This window comes from Chelonia mydas, chromosome 2, assembly GCF_015237465.2.
Source record: "Chelonia mydas isolate rCheMyd1 chromosome 2, rCheMyd1.pri.v2, whole genome shotgun sequence".
Taxonomy (NCBI): Eukaryota; Metazoa; Chordata; order Testudines; family Cheloniidae; genus Chelonia; species Chelonia mydas.
This window is the reverse complement of record NC_057850.1, coordinates 253,360,321-253,374,525: the sequence shown is the minus strand read 5'-3', so window position 1 is coordinate 253,374,525 and position 14,205 is coordinate 253,360,321. Positions and strand designations below refer to the sequence as shown.

At 47.4% G+C, this 14,205-nt stretch overlaps 1 protein-coding gene across 18 annotated transcripts in view; it reads right to left on the bottom strand.

Annotated features, from left to right (window-relative positions):
• The window catches only part of NKTR (natural killer cell triggering receptor), an 84,976-nt gene extending 72,771 nt beyond the window's left edge, over window positions 1–12,205 (bottom strand). For 5 of the 18 annotated variants that reach the window (XM_043541649.1, XM_043541659.1, XM_043541661.1 and 2 more), the window contains exons 1-2: window positions 12,062–12,205; window positions 7,308–7,402 (exon numbers count right to left, since the gene is read on the bottom strand). In XM_043541649.1, the coding sequence (XP_043397584.1) occupies window positions 7,308–7,402; window positions 12,062–12,153 (187 nt within the window). In that variant the 5' untranslated portion in view covers window positions 12,154–12,205. The remainder of the gene's footprint in view (window positions 1–7,307; window positions 7,403–12,061) is intronic. The other 13 variants (XM_043541650.1, XM_043541657.1, XM_043541658.1 and 10 more) reach the window with 5 other exon arrangements.
• Window positions 12,206–14,205: the final 2,000 nt, after the last annotated feature.

Genomic DNA, 14,205 nt, shown 5'->3' with positions numbered 1-14,205 from the left:
AGACACCTAACTCCTTTTGTGAAGGTAGCTCTGGGAGTCATACAGACACAGGTGAGTGTGCTCATAGTACATCTTTTCTATGTCAAAGGATAAGCTTGACCTAACACAACGTACAGTGACAATGAAAAAGGCTCTTGTCATAAACACACAGCTAAGGGTAGCATAAAATCCCTCTTTTACCTGTAAAGGGTTAAGAAGCTCAGATAACCTGGTTGGCACCTGACCAAAAGGACCAAAAAGGAGAGAAGATACTTTCAAATCTGTGGAGGAAGGTTTTTGTTTTGTAGTTTTTGTGTGTGTTCTCTCGGGAGACAGAGAGGCACCCGGTCAGGGAAATCCATCTCCTCCACACAATCCTGAAACGAGTCTCTGATATTACAAAAAGTGTAAGTAAACAAGGCAAGGCACGTTAGGTTATCTTTTGTTTTAGCTTGTCAATTTTCCCTTTGCTAGAGGGAGGTGTATTCCTGTTTTTTGAAACTTTGAAGTTAAACCTAGAGGGGAATTCCTCTGTGTTTTAAATCTTTTGTTACCCTGTAAAGTTACCTTCCATCCTGATTTTACAGAGGTGATTCTTTTACTTTTTTTTTTTAATAAAATTCTTCTTTTAAGAATCTGATTGGTTTTTAGTGTCCTAAAAACCCAAGGGTCTGGTCTGTGCTCACCTGGTTTACCTATTTGGTTGGCAGATTATTCTCAAGCCTCCCCAGGAAAGGGGGTGAAGGGACTTGGGGGATATTTTAGGGAAAGAGGAACTCCAAGTGGTCCTTTTCCTGAATCTTTGTCTAACTCACTTGGTGGTGGCAGCAGTACCCATCGAAGGACAATGAAAGATTTGTGCCTTAGGGAAGTTTTTAACCTACGCTGGTAGAAATAAGCTTAGGGGGTCTTTCATGCAGGTCCCCACATCTGTATCCTAGAGTTCAGAGTGGGGAGGGAACCCTGACAGCTCTCCTCCACATAAGCTATGCTACAATTCACCCTGCTTTATCTAAATATATACCTTATTCTGATCATGCATCATGCAGTTTTGTACACATCTAGGTATCCATCGGGGGGCGGATGGGGGTCCTCAGCACTTATCTGTCTGGTAACATATCATACAAGTTGCACAGGTTTTACCACTTGTCAATGTGAAAAAAAGAGCCCCCACCAATGCAGGCAAATAAGTGAGTCAGACAAGGATCTTACAGCAACCTTCACAGCTAGGACAATACACATAAATGTACACACAATTATTGGTATGAATTTAACAAGCGAAAATTGTACGTGAAATCTGTTTGATAGCTAATAAACTTAGCTTTTATCTTTCTCTCTCCCTGAGACAGGAAGGAACCCATTTTAAACCTAGAGTCCACAGCCATATATAAGGCTCTCTCTCTCTTGCAAAGTAGGTAAGAAAATGTTTAGTGTCCTCAATTTTCCTAGGCCTATCAACTTTCTGAAGTGCTCCCTCCTTCTTTCGGACTGAATCAACACCCCAAAAATGTATTTAACTTCTCTTCTTGTTATAAATATTAGATCATCCAATTAGAGAACAGAAAACATGCCACGACTCTGGGGACTAACCACAGAGCTTGAATAGCAAATTATGGATATTGAAGGATTATTTACTATGAACAAACAGTTTGTGAACAACATATAAAGCCTATCTGAACAAGTAAAAATAAGTTAGCTAAATATGAACTGTTTACAAAAAATCTGCAATGAATATTTCAGCCAGTTTTAGTTAGGTGGTCCTTCAGAGCTTTCACTTGATACCTACAGCACAATGGGGGTCACTGTCCATCACTAGGGCTCCTAGGTGCTATAGTAATATAAATACATAAGAAAGAATGTTGAGGATCTAGTTGCTTTTTTCTCCAAGTGAACTCCCTCATCCAATCTAAGCTGCAAATCTCCTTGTTACCCACCTTTCAAAACCTTCTTGGACCAAACAGAGTACTGGGAAAATTACAGCACACTCATACTACCATTCATAGGAGGCTCATAATAAAGTACAGGCTCCTAATGTTAAGACAGTGGTATACAACCTCTGCTGCATTGAGTGTGTAATGATGCCAGAAGCCTGAGGACCACACACAATTTGAAGCTAAGTTTAAATTATTTAATAAAAAAAGATGCATGATCACAAATCCCTCAGAGTTTGAAATTCATGGGAATAAAAGTTTAACCAAAACAAAAAATTTTAAACTGCAATAAAAGTGAAAGGGTGGCTACTTTTCTTTTTACACAGTAAGTTATTCTATTAAGAGAAATGAATAGCTTTGTTATTTAAATTATTAGTTAAAAAAAAATTTGTCTCCCTCAAGCCCCACAAAAACTTCTTCCTTCCTCAGCGCTAACCCCATCCCCAATAAATGTGTCTGTCTTCTGTGCTGCTCACAAACATAAATGTATTTGAGTACTACCTGAAGGTGATTAGGACTGTCAAAAATTACTCTTTTGCTGAATAACTGAATAAATTAGGTGGGAGACCATAGTAATCAATCTTCTCCAAGCCCTAGTTTCTGCTTAAACCTCTGATTAATTTGGTGCCTTCAGTCTGCTGTGTTCCTAACCACAATTTGCTTTAGTCTTCATTTCAAATCTCTATGGTCTTTCACTAAACACTAACAGTGAGCAAAGCTCTATATAAAACAGTGAAAGATATCGTGCTTGCCCCAAAGATTTATCAAGTCAGCTCAGAAAGGAGACCGCCCCATCCCATCTCTTTCATACTATACTATGAGTGAGGGAATGAATGAAGAGAAAACACATGGGAGAGAGATTGAGAAAAGAGAACAATAATAAGGAAAGTTCAGTAGAATTTAAGGAAGAGAGCAGAAGTGAGACAGAGCAAATAAGAATAGCAAATACAGTAGGTTTTCTTGAGGATGAAGGGATTGTGGTCATAAGTATTAAGTTTGGGCTTATTCAGCTTTAAATTCACCACTCGGGGGAAAAATAAATCAGAGGAAACATTGCTCTGCCCTGCCATATAAGTTATTGAAACCTGTGAGTGTATAAAAAAAGAAAAACCCCACCACACACACACTCCTATCCAGAGCTTTGCAAACCTTTGACATGTTTAAAACAAACACCACAATGTTAAATGGAGTTATTCAACTGTGCATGTGCTGCTATACCAGACTATTTGGGAAAACAGGTATTGCAACTAGTCTGTCCCTATAAATACATATTTTGCACTATTTAAAAAGTGTTTTTTCCATGACATTTGCAAAAAAGGTAAAAAGTATACCAAGAACAAATACACTACACTAGCTCACGAAAGCTCATGCTCAAATAAACTGGTTAGTCTCTAAGGTGCCACAAGTACTCCTTTTCTTTTTACGAATACAGACTAACACGGCTGTTACTCTGAAACCTACACTATTAACAGCTCTCTGCGCTACTGTCAAATGCAAATTTCTCAAACTTGCTTATATTTCCAATTTATTTTGCAATTAGTGCTGAAAAAAAGAAATACCAGAGAAAACTTACTTTGAGTAACTACAGTTTCAGGTTGTACTGAAAAAACACTAATTTCCAAAGCATGCTAATAAAGTCCACCACACAGCACAATACAAATACATGGATTAAAAAGCTGCGTTTCAAGATCCTGTAGCTAAAACAAAAATAGGACATAGCTACTTGCACAAAGCCATACTATCTATCTATATAGGAGATCAAAGCCCTCCCACCAATGTACAGTGTACTATAATAGATCTAATAGTGTGGCAGAGAACCCCACTCAAATTCTGTCCCCACCACATTGCCTTCCAGACCAATCAATACAGTATCCTTTATTTTTATATTAAACTCAATTTTTGTTTTATACTGTTCCCATATCTTAAACTGCTGCAGTCATCATGACAATAAGTAACTGCCTTGTAGTATATGTCAGGGGAAAGCTGAAGGTTTTGAATGTGTGGACAGTTTGGGGCTTTGGGTACCCAGGAAAGCTTGGGAAGTTATTATAGGTTTTAGTACCCAGAAGGCAACCAAGACTTCTGGTACTATGCAAAGGATGCTTCTCATCTTATCCTCCCTGTTTTCAGCAAAGGCAGAGATCACTTTAAAATGTCTATATATGTTTGTGGGTAGGGAGTGATTTCTTGCTCTCCACCACAGCAACCTTTGACAATAATTAGGTGTGTCACTACACCCTGCTCCAACATCTCTGCTATATCCAATAATGATGAATAAGCACACTAACCTGATATTTTTCTAAAATCATCCACAGCTAAGCAGATAATGTTGACGTTTAAACAGTCATCAGATTTCTGAATTAATATCTCACTGATATGAACAAGGCAGGGCAGTGCATATCTCTGAGAGCCATTGTTTCAAGCCATCTGCAGATTCAGGCAGACATCACTGTGTAGTTTACATTTAATTCAGATTTTGAATGTCATAAAAAGGGCTACAGAGAATAAATAGGTACTGGATTTCTAAGGGTGACATGGTATTACAAATAAATGCAATATTTATCTAATCTCAAATAATAGCCCATAACAGTCTCACACACCAATACTGCAATTGGGATCTTCACTGCTAGAAAGCACTAGTGTCGTTCATTTTTATAAGGGTGTTGCATATCGTTGAATGGTTTAGAGCAGGAGTCCCCAATGCGGTGCCCGTGGGCACAATGGCGCCCGCCGGGGCAGTTGTGTGCACCCGCAGGACACCACGCTGCCGAAATGTCGCCGCTGAGCGCGGCCGCTGGAGAACCACCAGCCAAAATGCCGCCAAGAAGCGTTGCCGTCTCTCGGCGGCATTTCAGTGGCGACGCTTCTTGCCGCGGCCGCTTCTCGGCGGCATTTCGGCAGCAAGGTGTCAGGCGCCCGCCACAGTCTTCTGGGAATAGGAATATGCTATTCCCACAGAAAGGTTGGGGACAACTGGTTTAGAGAGATAACAAATCCTGCATCTTGGCAGGGGGTTAGACTAGATGACCTTTTTGGTCTCTTCTAACCCTATGGGTCTATGACTTAGCTTTCATTTTAAAAGGTTAACATTCTGAAGTACAATTAAGTGATAAATTCAAAAAGAATAATTATGTACCAATATATAGTGCAGACTAATCACATTATACATCATTCCTGATCTTAATGTTAGCACAATTTATAAGTCAGCATGGTTGGCATTTGCACAGGAAAATATTAACCAATTGCAATAAATAGAGCAGAGCTTTAAAATTGTTGTGCAGTTGTGAGGATCGTTCAACTTTAAAGATGGAACAAGTTACATCATACCACTCAAAGAGGTCAAAGCCCCACCTCTGCTCAGTGCAGCCAAACATCTGAGTTGAAAGAGAATGGATTAATACCTAACCTTCCTCCATTTGCACCAGCAATATGAAGTAATCTCTAAGAGAGGGGTAGCAGTTTAGGTCTCCATTAGCTTGACAGCCACACTGGCAGTCTACCTTCTCTTGTGGATGCAAACAAATGGCTGAGGACGGGGCCAGAAAGCAAACAAGAAACAGGTGGAGTTGGGATCAGAAGACTGAACAAGGTAGGGGAAATTAGGGGAAGGGATCAAAAACAAAACACACAAGATGAGGTCCAAAATAAAATCCCAGGATAGGAGAAATGAAGAGGGAAGAGAACTTAGAATCAATAAGCAAAAGTTTTTGGGTGGAAATTGCATCGTGTTTCTTTCTTGTGCAAATCCATTTAACTAATGCATTTAGACTGCAAAAAGAAAAGGAGTACTTGTGGCACCTTAGAGACTAACAAATTTATTTGAGCATAAGCTTTCGTAAGCTACAGCTCACTTCATCGGATGCTGTAGCTCACGAAAGCTTATGCTCAAATAAATTTGTTAGTCTCAAAGGTGCCACAAGTACTCCTTTTCTTTTTGTGGATACAGAGTAACATGGCTGCTACTCTGAAACCTGGCATTTAGACTGGAAACCAAAGATGCAGAATTGTAACCTTCCCCCCACGATCTATTTCTGAGTTTGATTTTTTGAATGCTCCCATCCTATGACAAGAGCGGATTTAAAGTTGTGGAGAATTGTGACTTTTGTATTACAACTGAAGCTCTGGTTTTTATTTCTATTCAGACACAGAGTTTAGAAAATGTACAGTAGTATGAACTTCTAACAATACAGCTGTGAGCTATGTTGCAGTGAGCTTATTCTTGTAACAAGCTATTGAAAACAGTTAATCTTTGCTCCTGAAGAACCATAGAATATCAGGGTTGGAAGGGACCTTAGGAGATCATCTAGTCCAACCCCCTGCTCAAAGCAGGACCAATCCCCAGTTTTTTCCCCAGATCCCTAAATAGCCCCCTCAAGGATTGAACTCACAACCCTCGGTTTAGCAGGCCAAGGCTCAAACCACTGAGCTATCCCTCCCCCGCAAGAGTTTATGGAAGAGTGAAAGAAAGCAAAATGGCTTCAATATACACCTGAGTATGACAGAAATTTGAAAGTATAAACAGAGAAACTTTTATTTCAGTGACACATCTAAACTTAAAGGCTTTCAGGGAAATGGGAGATAGAAAATGAAAGTAAAAGGAGCCATCGCCCTTTAAACTGTTTATTTTTGGGTGTGTGCTGGGGCAGTGAACAGTAGTAACACAACATTTGAACAGCACTTTACAAGTTCAAAGTGCTTTACAAACATTAATTCTCATAACAGTGAGGTAGACACAAATACTACCACTTTACAGATCAGGAAATTGAGACAGACGGTGAAGACTGTGCAGCAACTCACATAGCATAACTGGGACTGGAACTCAGACCTCCCAATACTGGCAGACTATACTGCTTCTCATAGGGAACCATGAGCTAGGTATGGAAGAGATGTTTTAGACCATCCACTAATGGCACTTACATATAAGTGATAAGTGCCTTTAAGAACTGTAACAAATAAAGCTCCATCATCCTGCCCAATCCCCTCACCAGTTTTATCCATTTTCTATAGTTTGTTTTGTTTGTACAAACAATCTTGAAGATACAACAAAACACACATGATGCTATATTTGTATTCATTTCAACTGGTTAGCACTTATACCATACAGTCCTTTTCACCTTCCAAGTACTGAGCATTTATTAACCCTACCAAATCCCTGTAGGGAAAAACCTGGTTAAAGAAAAATTCCACAGTACTATGAAAGACATTCTAAACACAACATCGAATTTCAAAGAATATTAAACTACTAGAAATATTAAGTATTTTAGGTATAATTGATCAAACCCACAAGAAACATGCCGATTGCCTAAATCAGTGGTAAGAGCCTATCCAATATCTAAAGCAGAAAACTGAGCAAACATAAATAAATAAATAGTTGTCACACAAAGCCCCAAATCTTACCTGGTTCCCGATTTATTTCTATATCAAAGAAGCACTGAGGCCGGTCCTGAGCCCCCATGGCAGCAGGGAGCTCCAGCCCCTCTCCTCCTCGCCACCTTGACACACAAGAGAAAGAATAAACCAGGAGACATGCAGCACATCTTAAGATCCCGCCCCAGTGAGGGACTCTATCCTATTCTAGTCAAGTCCTTGTATTACAGTCCCCAAACTGAGCCAGGGCTCCCTCCCATCCCAAGAAGGGAAAGAAACAACAACATTGTATCATTTCCAATCCTGAAAACAACAGCACCCCACATCTCCCATCCTCCAAAAGCAGCCAATAATGACTCGTGCTTTAATGAGATGAGAGAAAATGAAATAAAGGTTTATTATTATTAATAATGATGAGTATCTCTCACTGACAAGTAGGGAGCGAAGTGGGCCCTTGCCCTCTTACCCACCCCAGGGAACTGGAATGGAAGAACAGACTCCTTTTTGATCACTGGAAATTCGGAGGAGCAAAGAATGTAAACTCCTGCCCTCAGATCATTCAGAATTGAGGGCAAGTTTGGGAAACCAGCTCCACTTTGGTACAAATATTGCAAAAGATGGGTGAGAACTCTGCTTACTGTCCCTTCCTCTGAAATTTGGGGTGGGGAAGCGAGGAATCTGGGTACATGGGGATGCTAAGTCCTTCCCTGCTGCTTCCCATACTTTAGGGGGAATTTGTGTGTGTGGGGTTAAGATCTTTCCCTATCCCCCCACTTTTTTGGTGAATTTGGAGGGAGAGTTCAACTCCTACCCTGCTGCACCCTTTTGGGGGAAATCTGGAGGGGAGTTAAGATCATTCCCTGCTGCCCCAATTCTGTAGGAGGTAGGATGGTGAGTTAGGTCCCTCCCCCACACACCTTTTAGGGGAATTTGAGAGGAGTGAGCCCCCTGCCTTGCTGTCCCCCCTTATAGGAATGTGTATGGAGCTTAGGGAATACACTGCCCCACTTGGGAATGTGTCATTGAAGAGTTGGGGAGGCCCTTTCCTGCTGCCTCCCCCTTACAGAAATGCAGGGATATGCACAGGGGAAGGAGGGGGGAGGAAGGGACACGCCCCTGCCCCAATAATCATCAGCGGCACAGAACTTCTCCAGCCCCATGGTGGCGGCCTGGGCTGCTGGGAGGAGAGCAAGCGCCTCCTGGAGCGAGGGGGAGCAGAGGAGGGAAAAGCGAGCTCCTATGTACTGGAGCTGGGGGCAGCAGGGGAGGGAAGAGTGAGCTCCTGCTGGAGGTGGAGGGGGTTCTACAGAAAGGGGTCAAAGTTAAATTTCTCTGCATGCCCCTGCAGGAAGGTGGGGGTGATGACCCCACCAACCCTCAGTTTTGGCTGAAATGGTGACATTGCTTCACTGAGAATTTGGGGTGACCCCATAGGAACTAGTAGGCCTCCCTCCCCCACCGGGCAGAATTAGCAGTAGCTGCATCGTTCCATGGCAGTTCCTCCTCTTTATTCCCATTCCCCCCCCCTCCCCCCGAGGAGCTGCAGCTCCAGCCACTAGCCCCAAACACCATTAACTGGCTGACTTAACCCCCTGTCCTCCTTCCACCTCCCACTCCTGTGTGTCCCCACTGTTCCACACACACTCTCCTCTCATCACAGGCACTGGGCTCACCACCATACCCTGCACCTGTACCCAGGAGGGACGTGCCGTGCCCTCCACTCTCTCCTCCTTGAGCACACCAGGAGAGGAGAGAGCAGATTCCAACTGTAAGCCTGTGAGAATACCCATCTCATGTTTTCCACCCTCACCATGATGTGGCAGTAAAAGGGAAGGGGTAATAAATGGATATTGCTGGTGCAGGTTTCAACTCAGCACTCCCCCATTCACACACACGCTGCCCCCTCTAGTGCCCTGCATGCTCCCCCTGGCACGGGCTCATTCTCCTCATGTACAAACACCCCCTCTCCCGCGCTGTCCCGCGCTGGACCCCTCCCACTCCAAGAGGGGATAGAAACAATCACACTGTCTCACTGCCAACCCCAGGCACAGCAACACCCTCCTCTGCCCCACAGCAATGACTAGTGCTGTACCCAGATGAGACACAGCATCAGATAAAGGTTTACTGTTCTGAACAGAAAAGAGCACCTCTCCCTGGCAAATAGGGGGCAAGAGGGCCCCTGCCCTCTGACCCACCCCAGTGAATTAGAAGTGGGGAGCAGACACCACTTAGATCACTGGGAATTGGGGGGGGGAACAAAGACCCTAGACTCCTGCCCCCACATCAGTGGCAATAGGGGGCATGTTTGGGGACCCTGCTCCCACTTTGGTAAAGACACTGCGGAGGAAGAGCGAGGGCTCTGCTTGCCGACCCCTCCTCCTTCTCCCTTAGGAATTGGGAGTGGGGGGGAAGCAAGGAATCTGGGTTTCTGGGGAGGTTATGCTTTGTCCTCGCTGCCCCCTTTGAGGGATTAAATATGTTGGGAGTTAATATCTTTCCCTACTGCTGCCCTTCTCCCCCCATTTTGAATAATTTGGGTGGTGGGTAGGGGGGATACAGCAGAGTCCTTGATTGTTCCTTACTCAGGGAACCTGACCATACCCAGTTATCTACATGTGTGGTCACACCACCAGCCCCACTTCCCTATTATTCACAAGGGGGGGGGAGGGGGAGTGTCCCTTTGTTAGCCTCCTTAACTCTCTCTCCAGCTGGGGTTCAAAATGGAAGTCACAAACACCCCACACTTTCGGGGATACTCTCTCCCTGAGGTCTCAGAAGAAGGGAGGTAGTGAGTCTACAGTGCTGCCAACAACCCAGTCACTTAAGTTATGCGTTTGGGGGGTAAATCGCTCTGGTTGGGTCTCTGTGGCAAGCTCAGCCTATCTGTCTTACCCTGGGAGTCTGCTGTACTTTTCTCGGGGTCACGGAGAAGGTCTCCTGCCTAAGTCTTCCCTCTGCACCATTGGCAACAGCTCCTGCAGTCTGATGCTTTAGGGCGATCTTGCTCCTCCCTGTCCCCACTGCAGTTTCCCCTCTTCCATGCATGATTGACAAGGCAGGCGATGTGGGGCTAGACCTACCAAGGTCTCTCTGGCCTCTTCCTCACCCCTAGGGACTACATCCTGTCACAAGGGGGTTAAAATAATTTCTTGCTGCTCCTACCTTGTGGGAGTTGGAGGGAGAGTCAGGACTCTTCTCCACACACCCTTCAGGAGAATTTAGGAGGGAGGGAGTGCCCTGCCTTACTGCCCCTCCCCTTATAGGAGCACATATGGAGCTAGGGGAAGACACTACCTCCTATGAAAAAAGAACGAGGAGTACTTGTGGCACCTTAGAGACTAACAAATTTAGTCTTTTCGGTGCCAAAAGTACTCCTCGTTCTTTTTGCTGATACAGACTAACAGGGCTACCACTCTGAAACTACCTCCTATGGGAATGTGTCATGTGCGGGGAGGGAGGAGGGCCTTTTCCCAATACCTCTTCCATAGGAATCCCACACTCCCTCTGTGTGGTGACTGGAGGGGTGACCCCCAATCGGAATTAGGGGGTGACCCCGTGGGAACGAATAGGCCTCCCCACTGGGAAAAAGGGAGTGACCCCGTGGGACCCATCTAGCTGACATGAACTGGCTGGCTAGCCCCACTCCGCCGCGTCCCCTCGGGGTCACAGGCACTGCGCTCGCCCCACCGCGCGCGCGCGCGCCCTCCCGGCGAGGCGCGCCCCCGCCCGGATTCCACGCTGTAATCCCGCGAGAACACGCCCGCGTCCCGTTTGCCGCCCGGCCCGTGATGTGGCGGCGCGAGGGCAGGGGCGAGGAAGGGAGGTGGCTCGGGTGGCTGTCTCGCGAGCAGCGCTCCTTCCACGCACGCCCTGCCCCCGCAGGGCTCGTTTTCCTCCTCTACGAACACCCGGCCCGACAGCGCCCCCCGGGCGGGCAGACAGCCCCCCCTCCCCGAAGGGACGGAAACAACGCCAGTGTCACAGCAGCACGCCCCCTCCCCTACCCTCCCAGCAGTGGGGACCCGCCCCTCGATAAAGGTTTACTGTGAACCACAACGAGCACCTCCCCCTGGCGAAGGGGGGGGGAGGCCCCTGAGCCCTGCCCCAGCCCACCCCAGTGAATGAGAAGTGGGGAGCAGGCACCGCTTGGCCAATGAGAATTGGGGGGGGGGGGCGAAGACCCTCGACTCCTGCCCCCACGTCACGGGAAGCAGGTTTGGGGGATCCTGCTCCCACGTCGGCGCTGACATTGTGGAGGAAGAGTGAGGGGCTCCGGCTGCTGCCCCCGCCTCCTTCCCCGGGAGTTGGGGATGGGGGAGAGCGAGGAAGCTGGGGGCCGGGGGGGGGTCGGTATGCTACTGCTGCCCCACCCCCACTTCGGGGAAGTTTGGGTGCCTGTGTGTGTGTCGGGGGTGGGGGGGGAGCTCTTCCCCGGCTGCTCCCTCCGGGGGAGTGAAGAACCAGACCCTTTCCTGCTCTCACACCCCTTAGGGGGATCCGGGGGGAGCGAGCCCCTGCCTTGCTGCCCCCCCCCCCGGCTATGGGAACATGTGTGGAGCTGGAGAAGACCCCGCCCCCGACAGTAATGGGGGGGCACTTTCCTGCTGTCTCCCCCTCACAAGAAGGGGGAGCGAGGACCCCACCCTCCGTGGTGACTAGAAGGGCGACCCCGTGGGAACTAACAGGCCTCCCGAGCCCCACCAGCAATTAGGGGGGTGACCCCGTGGGAACGAGGAGGTCTCCCCTCCCCATTAGGGGGAGATTAGCCGCAGCTGCGTCCTTACCTGGCCTCTCCTTCGCTTTGTTTCCCTTCCCCGGTTCCTCCCCCCCGCCCGTGTGAGGAGCCACAGCCGGAGCCACCGGCCCCAAACGTCATTAACGGGCTGACTCCCCTCCCCTCTCCCGCGCGTCCCCGCCCCCTTCCTTCTTCACGTGCGCGGCGCTCGCCACCGCGCCCGGCCTGCCTGCGCACGCGCCCGGGGCCAGAAGCAAGCTCGCGCTTCGCCTCTCCTGGCCCCGCCGCGCGCGCGCGCGCCTCTGCCCAACGGTCGCAGTGGCAGCGCCGGGGGCGAGAAGCAGTAAAGGGAGGTGGCGTGGCTGGGGGCAGGTTTCATGAGCGCCCCTCCCCTGGTGCAGACCCGCCGCCCCTTCTCGTGCCCCACCTCTTCCCCCTGGGCTCCTTCTCCTCACATAGAATCATAGAATATCAGGGTTGGAAGGGACCCCAGAAGGTCATCTAGTCCAACCCCCTGCTCAAAGCAGGACCAAGTCCCAGTTAAATCATCCCAGCCAGGGCTTTGTCAAGCCTGACCTTAAAAACCTGTAAGGAAGGAGATTCTACCACCTCCCTAGGTAACGCATTCCAGTGTTTCACCACCCTCTTAGTGAAAAAGTTTTTCCTAATATCCAATCTAAACCTCCCCCATTGCAACTTGAGACCATTACTCCTCGTTCTGTCATCTGCTACCATTGAGAACAGTCTAGAGCCATCCTCTTTGGAACCCCCTTTCAGGTAGTTGAAAGCAGCTATCAAATCCCCCCTCATTCTTCTCTTCTGCAGACTAAACAATCCCAGCTCCCTCAGCCTCTCCTCATAAGTCATGTGCTCTAGACCCCTAATCATTTTTGTTGCCCTTCGCTGGACTCTTTCCAATTTATCCACATCCTTCTTGTAGTGTGGGGCCCAAAACTGGACACAGTACTCCAGATGAGGCCTCACCAGTGTCGAATAGAGGGGAACGATCACGTCCCTCGATCTGCTCGCTATGCCCCTACTTATACATCCCAAAATGCCATTGGCCTTCTTGGCAACAAGGGCACACTGCTGACTCATATCCAGCTTCTCGTCCACTGTCACCCCTAGGTCCTTTTCCGCAGAACTGCTGCCTAGCCATTCGGTCCCTAGTCTGTAGCGGTGCATTGGGTTCTTCCGTCCTAAGTGCAGGACCCTGCACTTATCCTTATTGAACCTCATCAGATTTCTTTTGGCCCAATCCTCCAATTTGTCTAGGTCCTTCTGTATCCTATCCCTCCCCTCCAGCGTATCTACCACTCCTCCCAGTTTAGTATCATCCGCAAATTTGCTGAGAGTGCAATCCACACCATCCTCCAGATCATTTATGAAGATATTGAACAAAACCGGCCCCAGGACCGACCCCTGGGGCACTCCACTTGACACCGGCTGCCAACTAGACATGGAGCCATTGATCACTACCCGTTGAGCCCGACAATCTAGCCAGCTTTCTACCCACCTTATAGTGCATTCATCCAGCCCATACTTCCTTAACTTGCTGACAAGAATGCTGTGGGAGACCGTGTCAAAAGCTTTGCTAAAGTCAAGAAACAATACATCCACTGCTTTCCCTTCATCCACAGAACCAGTAATCTCATCATAAAAGGCGATTAGATTAGTCAGGCATGACCTTCCCTTGGTGAATCCATGCTGACTGTTCCTGATCACTTTCCTCTCCTCTAAGTGCTTCAGGATTGATTCTTTGAGGACCTGCTCCATGATTTTTCCAGGGACTGAGGTGAGGCTGACTGGCCTGTAGTTCCCAGGATCCTCCTTCTTCCCTTTTTTAAAGATGGGCACTACATTAGCCTTTTTCCAGTCATCCGGGACTTCCCCCGTTCGCCACGAGTTTTCAAAGATAATGGCCAAGGGCTCTGCAATCACAGCCGCCAATTCCTTCAGCACTCTCGGATGCAATTCGTCCGGCCCCATGGACTTGTGCACGTCCAGCTTTTCTAAATAGTCCCTAACCACCTCTATCTCTACAGAGGGCTGGCCATCTCTTCCCCATTTTGTGATGCCCAGCGCAGCAGTCTGGGAGCTGACCTTGTTAGTGAAAACAGAGGCAAAAAAAGCATTGAGTACATTAGCTTTTTCCACATCCTCTGTCACTAGGTTGCCTCCCTCACTCACCTA